At 45.2% G+C, this 23555-nt stretch overlaps 2 protein-coding genes across 3 annotated transcripts in view; both read left to right on the top strand.

Annotated features, from left to right (window-relative positions):
* The first annotated feature begins 1813 nt into the window (after positions 1-1813).
* Positions 1814-22463, top strand: ZBTB34 (zinc finger and BTB domain containing 34). Of its 2 annotated transcripts, XM_084898384.1 has the most exons (3): positions 1814-1923; positions 15888-15955; positions 16062-22463. In XM_084898384.1, the coding sequence occupies exon 3, from the start codon at positions 16072-16074 to the stop codon at positions 17584-17586; it is 1515 nt and encodes a 504-aa protein (XP_084754510.1). In that variant the 5' UTR covers positions 1814-1923; positions 15888-15955; positions 16062-16071; the 3' UTR covers positions 17587-22463. The 2 variants fall into 2 exon arrangements, with proteins under 2 accessions (XP_084754510.1, XP_084754509.1); XM_084898383.1 differs by lacking the exon at positions 15888-15955 and having other exon boundaries at positions 1823-1923.
* The window catches only part of RALGPS1 (Ral GEF with PH domain and SH3 binding motif 1), a 241292-nt gene continuing 219556 nt past the window's right edge, over positions 1820-23555 (top strand). Inside the window, exon 1 of the mRNA XM_084898361.1 lies at positions 1820-1923. The gene's annotated coding sequence lies outside the window, so the exon portion shown is untranslated. The remainder of the gene's footprint in view (positions 1924-23555) is intronic.

Below are 23555 nucleotides of genomic sequence, written 5' to 3'. Positions count from 1 at the left end.
AAAAATCAGCTAAAACGATAAGGCCTACCGCGGGGGACACCGGAGACACAGGACCTCACTCGTGGACATGTGAACCAGCCCAGTGGTCCTGAGGAGACCTGGCTTGACAAGATGATGCATTTCTGTGCCCCTGGGTTCACTGATCTCATTCTTGGGGACAGATCTCAAGGAAACAGCTGAAGAGGGATAGTAGAGTGAGACGCTCAGCCCAGGTGCCTGCAGTTAGAAACCGGTTACTGAAAATTCTGTGTTCAGAATCTTCTGTTGCCTAAGAAGTTCCTGTCTGGAGTCAGACAAGGGAGCCCATCTGAAGTCTGACATGTAGCTGTGTGACTTCAGACATGTCCCTTATCATCTCTGAACCCCAGTTTCCTTTTGGATAAAATGGGGGTAATAATGGATGACTACCTCCTGGGATTGTGTATAAAAGTGCACCGTGCTTAACAAAGGGTAACGTGCCGAAACCGGTTTGGCTCAGTGGATAGAGCGTTGGCCTGCGGACCAAAAGGTCCCGGGTTCGATTCTGGTCAAGGGCATGTACCTTGGTTGTGGGCACATCCCCAGTAGGGGGTGTGCAAGAGGCAGCTGATCGATGATTCTCTTTCATGGATGTTTCTAACTCTCTATCCCTCTTTCTTCCTCTCTGTAAAAAAATCAATAAAATATATTAAAAAACAGACAAACAAAAAACAAAGGGTAACATGTTAGAAGATGGCTACTGGATGGATCCTGGAGAGAGTTCCTGCTTGCAAAGGATGAAGTAGCATCAGGAAGTCGGCTTTATATCGTGAAGAGGAGCTAGTGTCTTTGACTCCTAGTTTACTTTTTCACAAAAATCTTTATTGTTGAACGTATTACATAGGTCCTTCTTCCTCCCTCCCTTATAAACCTCTTCCAGCCCTCTTCCCTCCTCCCCCTCCAAGCCCTCACCACCCATGATCTGTGTCCACGGGTTATGCATATATGCAAACAAGTCCATTGGCTGATCTCTTCCCATCCACCCCCCTCCTGCCTTCCCTCTGAGGTTCAACAGTCTGCTCATGCTCCTAGTTAACTTTTATTACAAAGTCGGAAAAAGGACAATTGCTCTCTGCCAACTACTGAGGAGTCCACCAAAATGCAAAGAGGCCCTTTAAAGGATGCTTTAAGTCACCGGCGGCGGAGAGTACAACGTTGGGCAAGGCTCCCACGCCCACTCCAGTGTCCAGGTTGGAGTGTCTCCAAGAATCTGGCAATGCACATTTTTTGCGACCTGCTCTGTGACAGGGGCTTTATAACCTCAACTTCGTAATTTTTATCTCCATGTTGAAGGAGAGGAAATCTGCCCAAGGTCCCACATTAAGTAACCGGATATGGCAGGTCCCCAGGCCCCGCGCTACGAACCACTGCACCCCACTGCCTTCAGCTGCCCCGCTGGGCGCAGCTCCGGTCACCCGCAGGCGCCCCAAAGGCCGCGAAGTCAGGATCTCGGGAGGGGAGGGCTGAGCCGGGGACCCTGACCTCCACCCACGGCCCCCGGGAGCCCCGAGCGCGTTCCGCCGCGGAGCCCGCCTCCCGCCGGCAGGGGGCGCCGAGGAGCGGCGGGCGGAGGGGAGAGCGCGGGGCGCCGCCGCTCCCTCGCGGCGCTGGGCCCGGGTCCGCCGCGCCCCAGGCCTCCGGGAGCGGCGAGGCTCCGGGGTGGGCGCGGGGCTTACCCGGGACCTGGAGCCCCTGCGAGGGGGCCCCACCGCCGCCCCTCCTCCTCGGCCCGCGCCTGCCCGGAAGCGCCCGCGCCGAGGGGGCGGGCCCGGGAAGCGCTTCCGGGGGCGGGGGACGCGGGCTGGGCGGCTGCCGGAGCGGCGGGGACGGGCCTGGCGCCGGCGGCGGCGGCGGCGGAGGGAGCGCCGCGGGCGGCGGGCGATGTGAGCGCGGCGCTCGCGGCAGGTGAGGCGCCGGCGGGGACGGCGGGCGGGCGGGCGGCGGGCGAGGCCGGTCAGGGCGGGCGGGACCGGGGACGGCGCCCGGCCGCCGACCGGCTCCCGTGGGCGCGGCGGGGCGGGAGCCTCGGCGCCTGGTCAGCCGGGCGGGCCGGCGGGTGGGCGGGAGGGCGGCGGGGCTGGGGCCGAGGCCGGGCGGGGTCGGGAGGCCCGGGCACCTGCTGGGCCAGGCTTTCCCCCCTTCCTCCCCGAGGGGCCCCGGGGCGCGCCCCGAGCCCAGGGGCGTAAGGGGTCGCGCGCGGCCAGCTGCCCCGGGCTCTCCAGCCGCCGCCCGGGCGCCCGGGGACCCCCCGCTTCCGGGCCCGTGGCCCTCGGGGGCGCTGCCCCTTTGTACGGGGAGGCCGGCGGCGGAGGAAAGCCCCGGGGGGCCGGCCGGGCCGCGGGGTTGGCGCTGCCCTCGCCCCGAGCCTCCGCCTCTCTCCGGGCGGCACGTCGTGCTTGGCCCGAGACGTCTCCACGGCCACCCTCGCCCTCCGCCCGTCCAGCCATGACCGAGGGCTGGGCTGGGGCTGCACACAGTGTCCCAACAGGCTCGGCGGCTGTGCTTCAGGGCCACTGGTTTGGGAGTCTGGGGGCTTCCCGCGAGCCTTTTCCATGCCCGGCCTCAGTTTCCCCCTCTGGGCAGTGAGGGCTTTAGATGAGCTCTCTGAAGACCCTTCCAACTCTGCCATTCTGGGCATGCCTGACATTGGAAGGGCTGTCTCTCTGATTCAGGATATTAGGCAGTTTCACTGAAGAATTTTTCAAATGGGGACTTTTTTGGGCCACTCAATACAGTAGGTTTCAGACAGGCTTTCACATGATTCCAAGGAGCGTTTCTAAACCTTATCTTCCTCACTGTCCACCCCTGGCTTTTGTTCCTAGAAGTGGTCAGTCACACCCCTCGGAGTTTTTGCATGCCCAGTTTTTGTTCTTGTTCATATTTGCCCGTTTTCCCTTTGTTCCCCGGTTCAGGCCCTCTTTGCTTCACATCTGGATTATTGCAACAGCTTCTTAGCTGGTCTCCGACTTGAAAAGTACCCGCCTCCCCATCCTTCCTTTATGCTAATGCCAAACTTAATATAGGAAGTAAAAAAAAAAAAAAAAAAAAAAAGAGTTGAGTGTTTGCCAGCTTATTAAATGTCAAGAAGCCGTTCCCTGTGGTGGGGAAAGTGTAGTGGGAGACACCCCTCGCCCCCGAGCCGCCTTACCCCAGGTGCGGAGACTTTACCTGCAAAGGGGTCATTTATCCCACAGGCTGTGTGCTGTAGAATTAAGAGGAAGGAGAGATGGCGGTCATGAGAGGCCAAGTGGTCAGGGAAGGCTTGAAAGAGGTAGTGGGGTTTGTTCAAGGGTGAGATTGAGGTAGGAAAAGAGGAATCAGATCTAGTGATCTTACGGAGTTAGTGAATAGACCAGCCTCCTGGCAGAGAAGGGTTCGTGTGGGAAGAGACCAAGAGGAAGGATTGAGTGGGCTAGTTCGAGCAAGAACTTGAACAGTAGGCCAGGGTTGAAACTATTCTGTAGGCGGTGGGGAGGGCAGGAGACTGGGGTGGTTCATGATAGCTTGTGGGAGAGGACGAGAGACCTCAGGGGCCAGGTGATCAGGCCATGGCGCTTACACCACATTGTGTCCAGCCACTGCCCACCCTGTCTTCTCAGGGCTCTCCTTGGTTGGCCCCTCCTCACCTACCTGAAACTATTCCCTGATTCTCTCTTCCCCAGCCTATCCTTTGGGAGCGAGTCTCTGACTATCTCTGGGGCAGTGATTTTCAGCCAGGGTGCCATGGCACCCCGGTGTGCCGCAAGGGTTTTTAAAACATCTCCTATCTGACTATTTAGTCAGGGGCACTGACCTCTCTTCCCTTCAATTGTCAGTTTAAAAAAGAATGAACACAATAGCTGTCCGGTGTGAGTGAATGAATCAAAATTTCCTCTTTTTTTTTTGCGGGGGCGGGGGGTCAGATTGGGGAAAAGTTTATATTTTTGCATGCCACAGAATTTTAGCAGTGTATGAGAACCATGAGATGAAAACGCTTGAAAAATCGCTTCTTGAAGGCTTTGCCCCTGCTGTTTCCCCTTCCGAAGCGCTGGCCTCCTTTTTCTGCTCCTCTGTGTGAATTCTCCATTTCACTTCCTTCGAGCCCCTGCTGCAGACACACTTCCTCCGAGGGTGTTCCCCACGGCCCTCCCCCGTGCCTTTGTGCATCGCAGTCTTGCTCACTGAACTTGTTCTTGGCCTGAGTGGACTGGGAGGTTTTGGGGGCACTGGGCCCTACAGCATCTATCTCCCTGAGCCCTGGTATCTAATACTGAAGCTGGACTTTTATCATAGGCACCCAAATACTTGATTTTTGTTGATAAACAATTTTTTAAAGGACATTCTATTATCAGCTTTTTCTATCATGTGTTGCATGTCTACTGCTCCCGTTCTAGGTGGATGTTTTCAGTTTTCATATTCTTAGGGTGCCGGTAACATAAAACAAAGCTTCGAAACATTAAAATGTTTATTCTTAATTGCGGGAAAAGAAAAAAATATCATGTAATTCTTTGTTCGGAGGCGGTGGGGAAAGAAAGACCATCAATCAGCTTTGGAATCAGACAGGCCTGGGTTTGCATTCCAGCAAGGCCACTTAGAGCTCTGAGACCTGGGCAGTTTGCAGAATGCCTTGCACCTCGCTATCACCTGCAGGGCGGGGAGAAAATCCACTTCACAGAGTTGCCATGAGTTTTAAAGTGAAAAGTTTACGAAGAGCTGGCAAAACTTGCGGCACCTACTAACTACTTATTACATTTTTAATCACTCTGATTAATATTAGGTGTGAATGCACCACAGTGGGAAATAACAGGCTGTCGAACCTCAGTGTATGCACTGGGTTGTGGGTTTCTGAATGTCCTGGGTTCTGCTTCCACCTTCTAGCTCAAGCACTTGTTAAAAATGCCAGTCAGGAATCTAGAGTGCCATCACTATGTCTTATTCCCATGAATTTCTATGTTACTTTTGGTTAAATTCTGCTTAGTGTTTGTCAGACTTCTTGTGTGCATTTAATGTTTTATGGCTGGCAAACTGTTGAGTTTAGCTTAGTGAAGGTCATCACCTGAATGCAGTTTAACCTCTGATGGTTGTTTTCTGGTTGGTTTTGATGGCATGGAAAACCTCATGGAAGAAAACAATTCAAGGTGAGTTTTTCTAATCCTTTGTCATAAGAGACGGGACTTGATGTGTTTTCTGGGTCCAGTGCCCCTGAAATGCCAGCAGTAAGCAGGTATATAGGATGCTGCTCCTTGACATTTTTTAGTTCATTGCCTTAAGAAAGTTTATTCATTCTTTTACCTGAAACAAGTCTTTCTAATTTATGATTAGGATTTGAAACATCTATTTGCTCACTTCATAGATGGAAGTAAAAAGAATGGACATTTTGCAGAGAAATGGATACAAACTTCTCAAAGGCACAGCGCATGGTAACCCTTAATTATCACTGTGTCAGTGTAATGGTACATCCTTAAGTGAGAATGCTTTCCTCTCAGAGTCGGTCAGTAAGAGTCCCACACCAATAAAAACCCTGCATCTCTCCAGTGTGCCTGGGCTTAAATCTTACTCTTTCAGGATTTAAGAATCTTGACTCTTGAGACTGATAGATCTAGGTTCAAATCCTGACTCAGCCAGCCTTAGTGAGGCTCTTAGTCTCTCGGAGTTTGTTTCCTTATCTGTAGAATAAGGGTAGTTGCAATGTCTACCTCACGTGTTGTGAAGATCAGTGAGCAGGTGAAGGGCTTCCTTAGCACCCAGCACACAGTAGGAACTCAGTCACCGTGGTTTTCCCCGTTGCCAGGAAGGTTAAAGGGGCCATCCTGCCCTGCTAGGAAAGCTCAGAAGAAGCTTCTGATGTTTTGCAAGACAAACCCCACTGTGAAACTGAACCCGCTCTCAGAATTAGTGGATCTGAGCAGCCTTGGAGAATGTTAACGCCTTGGTGGGAAATCTAACAATTTGGATAAAAATGTTCCTTCAGCCTCACATGAATTAATGCAGTAAGAACTCTAGACTTGTTTTCTTTTAAATTAGGACAAGTGCTTCATGAATATCCATTGCAGAATGCCGCTTTATTTATTTTTTCCCTTGCCCGGGGTTTCAGCAGCACCAGAATGTTTCTTGTTATTTGGCTGCTGCTTTCCAAAGGATTAGATTGTAGTTCATGACAGCTCAGTTTTAGGTTTGATCTAGACTCGGGCAGAAATACCTAGAAAAATTGTTTGTATCTAGTTTTTAGGGTTGCTCTCATGCCTGCCGTCCTTAGTGCCTCCTCCTGTGGTCTTGTTAAGGACTTTTTGAATGAGAAGGCAAGTTATCTTTGGTCTTCAGTGCTCGATAGGGAAGGCCTTGTTTGAGCTGTGTCTCTAGTATCCGCATGCAGCAGGATTTGGAATCATGAGCCTGTTGATTGAGAATTATGGGTACCTCCGGGTTCCTTAAATATTTGCAATCTTGCTTTTCTTCCTTGGAAGTGTCTCTGGGTGTTTTTAAATGAAGTGGAGCACATTAGAATGATGATGGGCCAGAGCAGTGGCCGCCAACCTTTCGGACCTCTGCGGACCACTGGTTGGCGACCACTGGTCTAGCGGGAAGGAGCCATCTTGCTAGATTTTGCCTGCTGGCAGAGACGATCCTGCATCTCTTGGGTCTTCAACAGAGAAAGGTGAAAGCTGAGGGTGAAGCTCTGGTGATGGTCATGGATTTTGAGCCACCAACTTGGTTTAGGTCGCATCACCTGACATACGCTGAGAGCCTCGCTCTGCTGGACACACTGCTGGGCTTTGGGCACACAGGCCCTGCCCTCAAAGAGAAAATCAGCCCGTGGCTAATTGCTTGTCACTTCTGCTCTGGTTGTCACTATGGGGAAAGTCACTGAGCTGTACCCAAGGATGCTGCAGAGGGGATTTCAAGGCCCATGTGGGTGTTTGCCCAGATGACGGTTACATGTCCTTCCTCTTTTGTAGGTTCTCTTCAAAGTGGGTCAGCAGGGTGAGAAGATGTCACTGGTTTGGTTTTCATTATCTGGTTTCATTACAGCTTAAAACGTGTGATGCAGAAAGATGTGCCAAGGAGAGGGCTAGTTGTGAATGTTACCTCCTTCATGAGATATGCTATCATACTTCTATTATAGGAGCAAACAGCTTCTCTGTTCTCACCTGTCTTTTTCCTGTCCTCGCTCCAGTTTGCCCAGTTTTTGGTTACTCCTGGATTGGTATCTCCAGGTCTTGTTTCTCTGCAGTTCCAGCCCCATATTTCCCATCAGCTCTTCTCAGATGCCCAGTGGGTATCCTAACGCAGCTTGCCTGAAGCTGACCTAACTTGCCTCCTAGAATAGATAGCATCCCTCGGTCTCCAAAGCTTGTTGGGTCCTTCTCTAAACCTGTGTTCAAATTGGCTACGGCCAGATTTGGTTTGAGTTTTCGAACCCAGCATTCTAGGCCCTCCACATTCTAGCTGTGGTGCTCCTCTTCGCCGTGTCACCCCATACCTGAGCCCTGGCCACTACCTAGACATTTTCACTCTGCTGTTCTCCGCTCCTGCCACTTCTTCTGTCTGGAACGTTCTTTGGATTCCATTTAAATACAAACTCTTGTTCAAATATTACTTCCATTAACTTTTATTTTTGTTCATTTTGATTTTTAAAAATTTTTTTGATCATAATCAGTGTTAATTATTGTTCCTCATAGTTATTTATTTCTGTCTCTATAATTGCTTGATAAAGTAATTATTAATTTGCAGCCTATCTTTCTCTAGATTCTTTGGTTTAAAAATTATATATTCTTAGGTAACATGAATATATAACATGAATATATATGTGTGTTTTTTATTTAAGAAAAAAACTTAGAAAGAATATAGCTATATGATTTTTAAAAAGTATAAAATGAAGTGTTCCCTTCCCTCTTCCCAGTCCTTAATTCTCATCCCCCAAAGTCACCAACATTAATAGTTTCATGCATTTACTTCCAGAATGGCTACAGTAATGTATACTTTTTCTTTTAAGAAAAGTCCATGAAGGGGATCACATATACACATACATCTTGCTCTATACCTTGCTGGTTTTGGCTAAATATTAGAGCTTTTGTCAAAGCACACAGATCTACCAATTATTTTGAATGGCTGTGGATGTTTCATTGAGGATTGGTTTTTTAAATCAGTCTCTTGAGGTTGATCCCCTCTATTATCATTATCATAATCATTATTATTATTGTTATTATTATTTATTATAACAAATACAAGTGCTCAGTACAATATCCTAACAAACTTTTGTAAGTACTGTATATTTCAGGCTCAATTCCCAGCAGTTAATTGTGAACCAAATGACTTTTACATTTTGATCCCTCTGACCAGATTATCCCTCAGGATTACTCTTGTCAGCCCTTTAAAAATGTGCCCAAGCCAAAACCGGTTTGGCTCAGCGGTAGAGCGTCGGTCTGCGGACTGAAAGGTCCCAGGTTCGATTCCGGTCAAGGGCATGTACATTGGTTGCGGGCACATCCCCTGTAGGGGGTGTGCAAGAGGCAGCTGGTCGATGTTTCTCTCTCATTGAAGTTTCTAGCTCTCTCCCTTCCTCTCTGTAAAAAATCAATAAAATATATTAAAAAAAAAAAAAAATGTGCCCAAATCTGATGCATTACAAATGGCTTCTCATTTTTTCTTTTTGTAATTCACATGCATTTAGTCATGAATTAAGCTAAACATCTTTTCATATGTGCTTTGGTCATATGTGTGTTTTTTTTAACTGTTGTTATCCTTTTCCCCTTCCATAGGATTTTTTGTGTCACCCTCATTTGTTTGATTTATAATATAAATTAAGGAATTTGCAAAGTAGCCCTTTGCCAACTGTGCATGTATTTTTCCTCACTGTGTCATTTATTCTTTAAGGAGATTTTTTTTTGTCATCAACTTCCATGTTGTCAAATGTATTTATCTTTGCCTTTGTGGCTGCTGGGGTTTTATGTCATGTTTGGAAAGGCCTTTACATCATTATTATAAAAAAAAAAATCATGCTTGCTTTTAGCTATTTTTTGGTGATAATCAAGTCTTTTTAAGATACTGTCATAAGAATAAAATGGCATTAGCGGGTGTGGTGCTGTGTTCTGCAGCTTTTGGGTGCGATCTTGCAAAGATTTCAAGTAGCTTTGCTTTACTAAGCCTTGTTGTCATATGGTCTTGCAGCAGATCCTAGTTTTATTTTCAGAGCCTGTGTGTGTGGTTATTTCTAGGTCCCCTCTTCTTCACTTTTTACTTCAGGAGTGTGGGAGGGCTGACCCAGGCTGGCTGGCATGGCACTTTCTAGGACAGTACCACTCCTGTGGCTTTTGGCCGTACGGAGTCCCCACTGTGTAAATGGCCTCCCTCCTCTGGTGCCCAGTCTGCTTTTGCTGCCCCATGTGTGTCCATTATCTTCCCCAAACCAGCTCGCTCTGCACTCCTTGTGGTTCTGTCTGCCCCTGGCCTGCACTGGCCTTGCTGCTGTGCTCGGTGCCTGGCCAGCCCTGCAGAGCCCCTCACGTCTGCTCTTGCTCTTTGAACACCAGTCTCAGTGCTGCTTTGAATTCTGTTGAACTTGGGCTGAACCTGTGGCTTGGCAGCATCTGCTGTCTATGACTTTCACCTTCAAACAGTAAAACGACCAGTTATTGAGCCCTAGATCAGTGGTTTCTAATTAGTTGAGGCTCTGGCATATAGAAACAGCTGTTTCTTTAAAGCAGGTAAAGTTACCCAGAGTTACGGGCTCTGAGGAGGAAAGGGGAATAAAAGCTGTGAATATGGAAGATATAATATGCGTCAGCTGTCTGATCACAGCCCTTACCTCTACTAGAAAGAGGGGAGTAAATTTCTAGAGCTGGAGTTGCTTGGTCACAGGGGAAGTGCATTATAATTTTGATGGATCTTACAAAAATATATTCACAGAAGGAGTAGGAGCCCTGGGTGGCAGTAGGACTTTTGCCACTTGTCCTACCCCTTTTCCTGGCCTCCACCCTCGGGCAGGAATGTGACCTAGCAAGCTTTCTTTTCATCCTGCCTTTTCCTCCGCTCTTCCTGCCTCCTCCCGCTCGTCCTCCCATTCCCATTGGGCAAATTAAACAAGACTTACTGCGCAGGGGGTCTAGATGGGCAGACTGTGGAACAGGCCTGCGAGTTAGCCTCTTGGGAGCCTCCGTTTCCGCATCTCTAAAGAGGGCAGTAATACCTGCCTTCTGGAGAAAGCCAAGTGTTCAGTAGATGTTGGTTGTTGGTGGTGGTGAGAGGAGGAGCAAGCGAAGGAGTGGTGGGAGGTGGCAGGGATCCCCTTTACAGTTGCCCAGGCTGGTGTGGCGATGGCTGGATGAGCTCCAGACTGCCCTCAGCAGAGGCGGTCCTTCCCAGGCCCGCTGCTGAGACCTGTGTGGCAGTCAGAGACCACGCACGGGCTGTGTGCGAGTTGAAAGCTGCTTCCAGGGTTGTGAAAGCATCTCAAATTAAAGAAATTGGAAGAGTGGGAGGCTTATGTCCATTGGTCACATGAGCAAAAGAGGTGGAGGAGCTGACAGTTTTTGAACTTCCCAGCTGACCGTTTCAACTCAGTCCTCTCCATGTATGCTTTTTAAAAGTATTTCACATTCTTATCCAAAGTATAGTTTTTACAAACAAAACTAAGTATTGTTAAAATAAGGATTAATGGTATTGAAGAAAAATAGCTTATATGTGCTTTTTTTTTAAAAAAAATTAAAATACAGCCATATGAATGTTTAGTTTGAGGATTTTTTTTTTCTTAATGTGCCAGAAAGACTAGTGATTAATCTACTGAATTAAAAATTACTGATGTATTTAGTGAGTGGAATAATCAAGTTCATTAATGCTTTCTGAAGAAGCTGCAAACTTAGTCTAAATGAAAAACTAATATAAATCACTTCTCTGCATTATCAAAAGTGATTCCATTCCCGAATGTCTGAGTTGGGAGGCATCTGCATGAAGCTTGTATCAAACTGCAAGACAGGGACTCATTCATCTTTGAATTCCTTTGGTTTTGTGCATGCAGAAGATTGAAATGGAATGAATATTTCCTATAAATGTAGAAAAATAACAATTCCCAGGCAGTATACCATTTAGTGATTACAATTCTAATACATACTTGCAGCACATATAACTAAAGGTTAATACTTCCCAGGCAAGATCTTTTAACGTGTCTTTAACTGGTTTTGAAGTGTGTGATGGTGTGTTATCATGAAGCAAAATTACTTTGCCGTGTCTTCTGGCCCATTCTGATCTTTTCATCATCAAAGTGTGGTTCAAATTGACCAGCACGTTCTTTGTCTTTCACATCAAAATCATCACTTTTAAAGAGTTTAAACCAGCTTTCACAGTATCTTGAAATGGAGCATGTTCACCACAAGCTTCCTGAAGTATACAATAACTTTCAGCAACACTTTTCTTCAAAATAAAGTAATGAATTAAAACTTCCTGCAAATTCTCTTTTTTTGGCACAAAATTCGACATTTTTAAGCGTAAAAATATCTATGATGTTAACACTTTCAGCGAATTTGACATATGAAGTTTTGAAGCTTGTTGTCAAGACAAAAATAGCATACATATTAAATTGCATATATATCAACATGTGTAACTCTTATCTATTGAAAAAATCTGCATTATTAACCAGTACACCTATATATAATAAAAGGATAATATGCTAATTAGACCAGACAAAGCCGGGGCTGGAGGGAAGCCAACTGGGTCCCAGGTCCTGGGTTCCTGCCCAGCCGCAGAAGGGAAGCCTGGGTCCTGGGTGCCAGAGGGAAGCTGGTGCCAGCAGCCGGTGGAAGGAAGGCCTGCTCGCATGGATTTCTGTGCTTTGGGCGCACGTATTATCGGTGCTGGGAAATTGCTGACACAGAGGAGTGGAAGATCATATTTGAATTTGATGTCTCTGTAAAAGGGTGTGACTTCCTTTACCTTAGGACCACTGGAGATAAATCAAGTCATTGGGTGTAGAACTTGTGATTTTTAATTGTCTTTTTCTCCCTTTAGCCTGGAAATCTGACTTAAATTACCTGCAAATTCCCTCAGGAGTGTTGCTTGTTAACAACTCCAGGCAGGGGCCTGAATCTCATTGTCACTGCCAAGGAAGTGTTAACGTAAAGGACCGAGAGTGAAGCACTTCCTTTCTCGTGTTGCAGTGAAGTGGAATCCCTCTCTGAGGTGTTAATCATAGTCTTTCGTCTTTCTCTTCAGTGATTTATTTTTTCAAGTGCAGTTCTCTGCTTTTCTTCAGAGGAGATAAAAGCCATACAGAGGAGAAAGAAGTCTCATTGTAAAACTATTTTCAGTTTTACACACTTACAGAAATACTGTATTTTTTTCCTTGTTCTGCTGTTTCCCCCCCCCCCCCCCCAGGCGCTGTACCTTTAAAAAGCCTAAACCCACCTTTGTTTTGACCTTTAATTCCCAAAGTCACTATTTACTCACCCTTGTGTCATGAAAATACTGTAACAAATGGGTAACATTTGGACACTTGGTAGGTGCAGTGTATCTGTGTTTCTAGAAGGCAGTCTGGGGTAGATAAGAGCACCACCTCTGGAGCCAGACCAAGTTCATCCATTAGCAGTGGACCGGGCAAAGGCCTTCACTTCTTGTCCTGTTTCTTCATCCATAAAATAGGAACAATTGTATTTCCTCGCAGAGTTCAGAGAGAACCAAATGAGTTAATAAAGACAGAAGGTGTTTAGCACAAGTTAAGTACTCATTGTATGTGAACTATTAAGCACTTTTATTGCATTAATTTCCCTCTAATTATTAAGTTGTGTTGGGAAGTAGTTCTTTCAAGACCTTTTGTAGATAAGGAAGTCAGTTAATTGACTTGTTAAATGATTTAAATGTTCATTGTTATTATTTTTATTAGAAAGTGGCAGAGCCAGGATTTATCTCCAAGTCTCACTTCAAAGCAGTCCTCTTTGTTACACCATCCTGTCTCCCTAAAGAGTCTGTAATAGCTAACCTGACCTTGTGCCAACAGCCATTGTGCTCAGTGCTTCCTACTTCCTACATATGTTCCTCGTAACCCATAAGGCAAGGACTAGTATTCCTATTTTAAAGATAATAAAACTGAGACTTGGGTTATAAAGTGCCTTGCTCAAAGTTTTACAAGTGGAAAGAAGGATCATCAAAATTTGCCCATTTTACTTGAATAATTCATTGATTTTTAATTTATAATATGTAACAACTATCAATAATGATTTTCGACCATTTCCATTACCCATAAAGACCCCTCATATTGAGTTGCAGTTGATCTGTTACCAGATTATTTGCTGTTTTATTAAATACTTTTTCAGCAAATATTTACTGTCTACTATGTGCCAGGCAGTAATCTGGCAGATAGTTAATAAAACAGATAAAACCCCCGGTCCTCCGAGGCTTACATTTTATGGAGCTAATGTTGTATTTTCTTTAAAATCATTTTAACGATAGTATTCAGCATACAGATGTACTATACTTCAATGATTTTCCATTTTTGGACATTTAGGTTGTTTCCATTGATTTGCTATTGTAATTGAATGTACTTATGGATAAATCCTTGTGCCTATATCCATGGCTTTTTTTTTTTTTATGGTACAAAGTACTGAGTCAAGAGAAATACCCATTTTTATATAAATGCCTATTCACTACGTTGTACACCTGAAATTAATATAATACAGTATGTCAACTATAATTGAAAAATAAAAACATTTTTTTAAAAGAATGAAATGCCAATTTTAAGACTTTTGTTTATACTTACCTCCCAGAAGTACTAGTAAACACACTCTCTCTAACACTGCCAACTGGGTCATGTGTTTAAGTCTTGCCAATTTGAGAAAGCAGAATTGTCTCCCATGTTAATTTTTTTTAAAATATATATTTTTTTTATTGATTTTATACAGAGAGGAAGGGAGAGAGATAGAGAGTTAGAAACATCGATGAGAGAGTCATCGATCAGCTGCCGCTTGCACACCCCCCACTGGGGATATGCCCGCAACCAAGGTACATGCCCTTGACCGGAATCGAACCCGGGACCCTTCAGTCCCCAAGCCGACGCTCTATCCATTGAGCCAAACCAGTCCCGGCTCCCATGATAATTTTTATTTCTTTGAATATTGATGAAGTTGTTAAGCATTTCATCTCTATATTTAAAGCTTTCTTTAAAAAAATATATATTTTTTGATTTTAGAGCGGAAGGGAGAGGGAGAGAGATAGAAACATCAATGATCAGCTACCTTCTGCATGCCCCCTCCTGGGCATGTGCCCTTGAGTGGTCTCGAACTTGGGACCCTTCATTTTGTAGGCTGACACTCTCCACTGAGCCAAACCAGCTAGTAATAAAAGCTATTTTTGTTTTTTTTTAAAGTATCTGTTCATATTCTTTGCCTATTTTTTAATTGTTATATTTCGTTTTTATTGTTTGTAAGAGTTTTATACTTTCATTTTTAATAATTTGTCCTTTTTTTGATAAAAGGTATTTTTATAAGTTTTTACTTTTTTTATTTGTTAATCCTCAACCAAGGATCTTTTTGCTATTGATTTTTTTAGAGAAAGCGTGGAAGAGAGGGAAGGGAGGTAGAAAGAGAAAAGGGGAGGGGTGCATGTGTATGTACCCTGACCAGGGTTGGGGATCGATCTGCAACCTACGTATGTGCCCTTGACCAGGTATTGAACCCACAACCTTTCAGTAAGCCAGCCAATACTCTAACCATTAAGCACACTGGCCAAGGCATACATTTTTACTTTTTTATTTAAATCTCTCTTCTTCTGGTATCTGCCTTTTTGTGCTTTAAAATACTTTCTGTAGAAGTTATTTTTGGATATGTCATGAAGCAAGGATCTAAGTTTATTATTATTTACTAGATACCCAGTGCTTGTGCACTGGTGGAGTCCCTCAGCCTGGCCTGCCCCCTCTTGCAATCCAGGACCCCTTGGGGGATGTCGGAGAGCCAGTTTCGGCCAGATCCCCACAGGCCAGGCCTAGAGACCCCATCAGTGCACGAATCCATGCACCAGGCTTCTAGTATGCATATAAGATCTTTGGATAATTTCTTCCCACCCTCCCCCTTCTCCCCTTCCCTCTGAGATTTATCAGTCTGTTCCATGTTTCCATGCCTGTGGTTTCTGCTTCTGGGTTGAACATCTGCCCCCTGGTTGTCAGTGTGTGTCATAGCTACTGGCCAGTTGGCTAGTCGCTTAGGTTTTTATATATATAGATTTGTATTATTCAAACAGCATCGATTTAAATAATTCTTTTTTACAATTGGAAATAGTCCACAAGGCCCATTCTCATGTGCCAGTGCTGTGAGCACCAGTGAAGGCCCATACACTTGTAAGGTCTGGCACTCTTTTTGTCACTATTGTCTAAGAAACCTGTGGAACATTTGTTTCTGTCCAAAATGTCCATGGAGACATTGGTGCATGCAAAAATATCCTTTTGTTGCTATCAAAAATGTTTGTGAGCACCAAATGTCTCCATGGATGTGTTAGACAGGATCAAATGGCCGCTAATCCTAAAAGCTGGTCACTGAAAGGGACTGAGCTCTGCTCTATGAGTTACCAGCTCAAAAAGTTATAAAGGTGTGCAGAGCTTGGGGAAAAATGCACATCAAGACAGCATCTCAGATGCTAAACTAAAACAGGTTCAGCTCCATTCAGACTATCCAGTATGCTTTATATTGAAAAACATCAAGTGAAAATATACAACATTATTTAGATGAATTTACTTATTTTTTACAGAATCTTCAAAACTAGGTGAAACAGGGAAATACTTTTCCTAAAACGATACCAAATGCTCAATCAGAGCTGAATTGGCCCTGCTATGTGTAACATTTTAATTTTTATCAAGATGAAAGTTTGGCATTTAGGATACTAGGCTAATCAATCATTTGGTTATTTGACCTTAGGTGAATTAACCAAGACATGAAAGACTGAAAATAAGTAAGAGGAAGAATGCTCAGGCAGAGCCTAGGAGGTACAGTATCTACAGTGGTGGTGGTGCTATTTTGCCAGTTGGTGCTTCTGCTGCTTGTACTTGGTGAGGAGTCATTGGTGAATTATGAAACTCTCTCTTTCCACAGATTACGCTTCATGTCAGTAGCAATGGACAGCAGCAGTTTTATTCAGTTTGACGTGCCCGAGTACAGCAGCACCGTTCTGAGCCAGCTAAACGAACTCCGCCTCCAAGGGAAACTATGCGACATCATCGTCCACATCCAGGGTCAGCCATTCCGAGCCCACAAAGCAGTCCTCGCTGCCAGCTCCCCGTATTTCCGGGACCATTCAGCACTAAGTACCATGAGTGGCTTGTCGATATCAGTGATTAAAAATCCCAATGTGTTTGAACAGTTGCTTTCATTTTGTTACACTGGAAGAATGTCCCTGCAGCTGAAGGATGTTGTCAGTTTTCTGACGGCAGCTAGCTTTCTCCAGATGCAGTGTGTCATCGACAAGTGCACGCAGATCCTAGAGAGCATCCATTCAAAGATCAGCGTTGGCGACGTTGACTCCGTTACCGTTGGTGCTGAAGAGACTCCCGAGAGTCAGAATGGAGTTAAAGACGGCGGCTTCTTTGCCAACCCAGTCGAGATCTCGCCGCCGTATTGCTCTCAGGGACGGCAGCCCACCACAAGCAGTGACCTTCGGATGGAGACGACGCCCAGCAAAGCTTTGCGCAGCCGCCTGCAGGAGGAAGGGCACTCAGACCGAGGGAGCAGCGGGAGCGTTTCTGAGTACGAGATCCAGATCGAGGGGGACCATGACCAAGGGGACCTGCTGGTGAGGGAGAGCCAGATCGCGGAGGTGAAGGTGAAGATGGAGAAGTCAGACCGGCCCAGCTGTTCCGACAGCTCTTCTCTGGGAGACGATGGCTACCACACGGAGATGGTGGATGGGGAACAGGTTGTGGCAGTGAACGTGGGTTCCTATAGCTCTGTGCTCCAACACGCATATTCCTTCTCCCAGGCAGCCTCTCAGCCAACCAGCGTATCGGAGGCTTTTGGAAGCTTGAGTAATTCCAGCCCGTCCAGGTCCATGCTGAGCTGTTTCCGAGGAGGGCGTGCCCGCCAGAAGCGGGCTTTGTCTGTCCACCTGCACAGTGATCTGCAGGGCTTGGTGCAGGGGTCAGACAGCGAAGCTGTGATGAACAACCCTGGGTATGAGAGCAGTCCCCGGGAGAGGAGTGTGAGAGGTCACTGGTACCCCTACAACGAGCGGCTGATCTGCATTTACTGTGGAAAGTCCTTCAACCAGAAAGGAAGCCTGGACAGGCATATGCGACTCCACATGGGAATCACCCCCTTTGTGTGCAAGTTCTGCGGGAAGAAGTACACACGAAAGGACCAACTGGAGTACCACATCCGGGGCCACACTGATGATAAACCCTTCCGCTGCGAGATCTGCGGGAAGTGCTTTCCTTTCCAAGGTACCCTCAACCAGCACCTGCGGAAAAACCACCCGGGCGTAGCTGAAGTCAGGAGTCGCATCGAGTCCCCTGAGAGAACAGATGTGTATGGGGACCAGAAACTAGAAAATGACCCATCCGCCTCCGAGATGGCCCTAGATTCTCGGATGGAAATTCACACGGTGTCCGATGCTCCTGATTAAGATGGTAAAGAAGTGCACCCAAACAAAGCACATTATTCCATGCATAGTTGTGATTTGCTTTGTTGTAATCTTTAGTTTTCCCAGCCATCTGGAAACCTCTTGGTCTCTTGGCAGTTTTTCTAAGGGTTCTGGAAGGAACACTTCATTGTGTTTATGCTTCCCCTGCCTCCCTTCCCCCAGGAGCTCAAAGCATGAAGGGCATCATATCCAGGGAAAACACAGGCTGACAGTATTCCTCTTTGGCTGAACTCTTAATCCGAAATCTGCCAGTGACTCAGCTATGCCAACTGGTTGACCCTTTATTCTCTGCCAAGAGGCATACTCTCGCTGGGCCATCATGCACTGGCACCAGTGCATCTCCATGGAGAGAGACTAGGATGCCATCAGCCGATATAAATGGGTAACCTTTTCTAATTTAAAATTACTTTTACAGAGTAGTTAGACAATTTATATATATATATATATATATAATAAAGTGATTATTATATATATAGGATATATACATTCTCAAATTTGGTTTTATTCTGGTTGAGGTGAATGTAAGAGGAATATATAATTTAATACAATGTGAACAGGGCTTTTGACTTTGTCATCCCTACCTAATATGTAGGGTTTTGCCCTTTTATTTCCCTTAGAAAAGAATATTAATAGGTTTTCATATACATTAAATATTGTGTCCAAAAGCAAGCAAAGCAAATCACAGTGTTCATAGCTCTGCTTCATAACAAATACATAAACCAAATGCCATAAAACCTATTCAACTCTGGTTGGAAACCATTTGGAATTTTTGTTAGTTGTCCAGCGGGTAAGCTGGATGACCTGTGGTGCTGACCCTTTTTACATAATGTAGTGTTTTATTAGCCAACCCCAAAGGAGCAGTGGTTTTCAGTGTTTTTACTGGCCTCCGAATCTACCTTCATTCCGTACTGTAGAAACATACACACCAGGTAACTAAATCGAATCACTCTACCGTGAGTTATCCTCGCACTAAAGGAAAGGGATTTGTAGTTCTGTCTACAATATTCTCCAAGCAGTGTTGTAGGGTTGTTTTTTTTTTCCTTTCTCTTTTCAAACAGCCAGTTCAGGTGCACAGCAACTTTTTCTACATGCAGTTCCCAGGGAAACTGCACAACTTGGAATTTGTACTTTTGTAAAGATATACTCTATGGGAATTGCAAGCAATATATCTATCTTAGTATTGTGTGTGCTAACGAGAGCCTCCGTGGCTCCCCCACTCTCAGTGTTTCCTGCTTAAAGAAACCAACACTTAACAAGCCCTCTGAGATCCTCTGTGTGTCACCAAATCTGTGTGTGTCACCATTTATTCTTTTGGTCACGTGGTGCTATCTTTATGTTATATACCTTTTAGGTCAGTATAGTTGTAAAAATGTGAAATCTAAGGGGAATAGTGAATTACAGTTTTTCCCTCTCTTGAGTTTTTAGCTTGAAAAGAGACCTCAAAAACGTGCTGGCAAACACATTACTGTATGAAAAAATACCTGAGTCCTATTGAATAATATTTTATTAGTGCTTTAGGAACTGTCTTCAGTTCTATATTTTGTCCACCCATAGGCTTTACAGGATTGCTTTGGTACTGTAACCTCTGGCAGTAATTTGGTGAACAGTTTGGTGGTGGGTTTGTGCTACCGGTTGCGAGTGGGAGGTCAGCACTCGACACTCTCTGCTGAGAACCTTGGCTCTGAAACTCACAAGGGCATCTCCAAAGGAGAACAGCACACACCACCCGAGAGAAAACAAGCGAAAGGCAACCTCAGAGGCTAAGTGTTAAAGGAAAACAAAAATAGATGTTTGCTGGTTTTCCATGCTTTTTTGACTCTTAAAATACCAAGAATGGTGGGGGTTATTATTTTGTTTTGTGGGGGTTATTTTGAGAAAAAAATGAGTCATTCAGGCCCTTGTGTGCAACAGTCCCAGGGGCGGTGGCCGTGCAGCGGCAGCTCCTTAGCACACAGGCTCTGTTCACACAGGGGCTGCTGCACTCCACACCAGTGTTACTACGTACAGTTCCACTCAGTCCTGCTCCGGGAGCAGCTCTTGCTAAATCGGGTATCGTTTGCCTTTTTCCTGTCGAACTGCCTAAGTAAGGGGCCTGTCTCCCTGCAGCACTTGCTCAACCCCGTCAAAGCCGCGAGCCCCAGGGGGAGGCCGGACCCCAGTGTTTACCCACTTAACTATGTCCTGGGGTTTCAGGTAAATGTTTGTGATTTATGTTTCCTTACATGAATCAGTTTGGCTTTAATTTTTTTTTTTAAAGAATGAAATGCAAAAAAATTGTTTTGTGATAAAAAATTATGTTGGTGGCAAGAAATTCCCAAATCGAGGACATGAGAGGTGAGGCTCGGGGAAGGCTTCTCCTTTCACTCAGGCTCGGGGCCTCCTGAGAGGTCCCCAGAGCGTTTTGTGATCGATCAGACAGGACAAGGCAGAGGGGAAGAACATGGGCAGGCACCTCCGAGGTCCTAGTTCTTGTCACCGTGTCCGTCTTAATGTTATTTACATGGAGTTCTTTGTATTTGTCAATCTGTTTATCTGGTTTGAGTTTACCAAAGAGTGACTTATCCAAAATTGTCTTTGACAAAAAATATACATTGCTTTGATTGTACAGTTCAGGTTCAAACATTGTAATGGGACTGTTAAGGGGCAGAAAATTGATTGAGTTTCCCTCGAATAATCATAATTCCACATTCTGCAAGTTCCACTTGCTCCCATTCATGTTGCTAACACTTTACCCTTTCCACTGCTAGCAGTGTTAAGAATTCTCAAGCCATAACACAGTACTGTAAGGTTCCACAGGGCTCCGAGGGAGGCAGCGCGGAGGCCAGCACTGAGCGTGCGCACTGCGTGCCTCTCGGTGTGCGTGGCGGGGGAAAGATGACTCCATTCAGACCGGGCAGCAGCAATACTTGTGCCTTGTCACACGAGGATGTGCCAGGAGGATTAACGGGACCACAGAGCAGAAACATTCTCTCCCCGAAGTTCACCTCACGTCTCCGCAGACGAAGTACGCTGTGTAACTCCTTTTGGAAAGCAAAGTCCCTATTTCTGTACAGTTTTAGATTAGATGTCTCATTTATAACCAATGCAGAAATCCATTAAGATAAAAGTGATATGTGAAGAAATCTTTTACAGTGAAATATATCCTGAGTTCATCTAGGTCTGTTCATAATTGAGTCTCTTCTTGAGCTACCATTTCCATACACAGGCAATGTGAAGACAGTGACAGCGTCCTTTCCTGTAGGTTCTACCTGTTATTACAAACTGTGAAAACAAAGACTTTTATACTGTACTGTTTGTGGTTCTAGACAGTTATTTTCCTTCTCATCAGTTCTTTACCCTCTAATTTCTACTAAAGCTGTAAATACATTTAGAAATTATATTTGTAAATAGAGTATATGAAGACAAGTTAATTTTTTCGTCAGTGGGAAAAACCTCCCAGTTGACCCTGCCTTGGCAGGTTTTTTTTTTTTTTTTATGTGTGTGTGTTGTTTGTTTGTTTGTTTGTTTGTTTTTAAACATAAACAGCAGAGAAAGGATACTGTCGGTTCACTGTTAAGCAGAATATACTGTAGAACTAAATTGATCATTTCCAATCTTCCAGAGCATGAGTAGATGTCTTTTCTAACAATAGCGGTTATAACCAAGTCTTTGTTTCCCCTTCGCCCAGGCCGTAGGCCTGCATATTTTTGCCTGTGGTTTTGTTTTTGCTTTTGTTTTTACAGCCTCGGCTCTAGGAAGAATTTACAGGAACACAAAACAAGGGCTTGGGGGGAAGTCATCTATGTGAATGAGCTTTACTTTAAAGAAATCAGTGTATTTTATTTTAACAACCTTTTCTGTTAGTTACTGTGATTTTGTCGTCCTCGTCGTTATTGTTAAATTCTGTAATGGTTTCCTGTGAAGCCTCCACTGAAAGGGACTCAAATATGCAACACCTAAACTATTTTCCAAGGGCACACGCCCCTTGAATGGTGCTTCTAGACTGGTCAGGGTTATTTATTAAATTTTATATATGAAAGTATTGGGGAACTATGTAAATTCTTTATATGAAACTATCTAGTTCATAAATCATAGATTTCATATTACTCAGTGCAACTGAACTGAAAGTTCAGAGAAGTCATTCACATTGTTCCAAATTTGTAATGGTTGTCACACGCCACGCACGTCTTTCTCAGTAAGTGCCAGAGTGTTTCCACTGTTTCTGCCCAGTGCTTGACCTCTTGGCCCGGAAGAGAACCTGTGTTCTCTGGGTCTGCACAGTCAGGGCTATTGTAGTTCTTGATCAAGTCCTGGAGTGAGCCTTGCAGCAGATTCGGTAAATGACCTTTCGCTGCCCCTCAGTGACAAGTATGCTGTGAATTCAACCATTGGACTTGCTGCCCAAGCCTTTGGTTGCTGCCCTGACTGTAGTAAAGGTCACTTACCTAGTTTCTTTGAGAATGACCATTTTCCTAATGTGAAAACCATCTCTCTCACCACTTTTATTAGTAGGGCTAACTTTTTTCCGTTATAAATGGTTGAGCAATTTGAATGACTTAACAGTGTCATTATCTTGCAATATAAACTGGTAACCTCACAACTCCACACTTCATCACCACATGAAGTAAATGAAGCTAGCTAAGCGGATGCTGTATCAACTAAGTAACTTGCCATTAAGGATTATTTTATAGCATGAATTTAAGACTTATTTATTCAAATGATATTTTACTCTTGTATTCATTTTGTTTCAGATTTGTGATATGAATATTTCAGTGCTGCTTAATTTTGTTCTGAATTCTTGTTTCTTGCTTGTAAATGGCTTTTTTATGGTATAAATAAAGTCCATGGAAATTGCTGTTTGTAAATAAAAATGCTGCTAGAGCAAATGTGCCGTGGTCTCCCTCTGTTTGCCCCTCTGGGCCTCTGAGTTTCACTAACAAACATCCGCAATGTGGTAGTCTGTAACCACCGTTTTCGAAAGGTTAGGATTTCATAACTGCTCTTGTGCCACTGTGGTGCTGGGAAGAGGAGAATGAAGCTGGTCTGTTTCTGGCCTTTCTCTTGTGTGGCCAAGACTGGGTTTTCAGGGGCCCGGTGTGTCCTCAGGCTTCCCCAGGGCAAATCCCTGTGAATCATCTCCCCACTGGCCTGTGCAAGTACCCTTTAGCTCCTGTGAATGTGTCTTGTTCTCCTGCCAAGATGGCTTGGAACTGCATGTGCTGTCTCCAACTTCTCTCTCAGCCTGTAACTCCTCCTCTTCAGTTCTCAGCTCAGCCAGGGTGCCCTACCCACAGCAGCTCTTCTAGGTCAGGCCCCTTTAACAGACTTTTGTTGAGCTGGGTCCCTGACCTTCAGAACACTTATTTCAATTGGTAATTGTATATTGATTAGTGAGATTATTCAATTAACTAGAGGCCCGGTGCTCAAAAATCATGCACTTGGGCAGGGGAGGGGTTCCTCAGCCTGGCCTGCACCCCTTCACAGTCGGGGGATGTCTGACTGCCGGCGTAGGCCTGCTCTCTGGGGAGTGGGCCTAAGCCATCAGTTGGACATCCTTAGCACTGCTGCAGAGGTGGGAACGCACTGACCATCAGGGGGCAGCTTCTGTGTTTAGCATCTGTTCCCTGGTGGTCAGTGTGTGTCATAGCAATTGATTGTTCTGCCGTATGGTCGATTTGCATATTAGCCTCTTATTATATAGGATGTTTCTCCTAGCCTGTAAGTTCCATGACAAAAGGGTTCCTGAACTGTTTTCCTCACTGACTATCCTTAGCACAGGCTCTGTCACCACAGCAGGTTCACATTAAGAACTGAATGAATGAGCAAATGCATGTGTTCTGAGAGGGTTGAGCAGGACTGTTGGCTGGGAATTGGGTGGGGATCAAACCTGGCTTCTATGCTGCTAGAGCCAGCTTGCTCCTTGGTGTAAACCCAGATCTCTTCCTTCTCACTAGGCCTTCTTTATGGGCGAG

Source organism: Pipistrellus hanaki (assembly GCF_964339955.1).
Source record: "Pipistrellus hanaki genome assembly, chromosome: 11".
In the NCBI taxonomy this organism is placed as follows: domain Eukaryota; kingdom Metazoa; phylum Chordata; class Mammalia; order Chiroptera; family Vespertilionidae; genus Pipistrellus; species Pipistrellus hanaki.
The sequence above is the reverse complement of the archived record's forward strand: the minus strand, read 5'-3'. Positions and strand labels throughout refer to the sequence as shown.

Bases quoted from the DNA above. Each gene is read 5' to 3' on its own strand.
- ZBTB34 (XM_084898384.1), top strand. From the start codon at position 16,072: ATGTCAGTAGCAATGGACAGCAGCAGTTTTATTCAGTTTGACGTGCCC.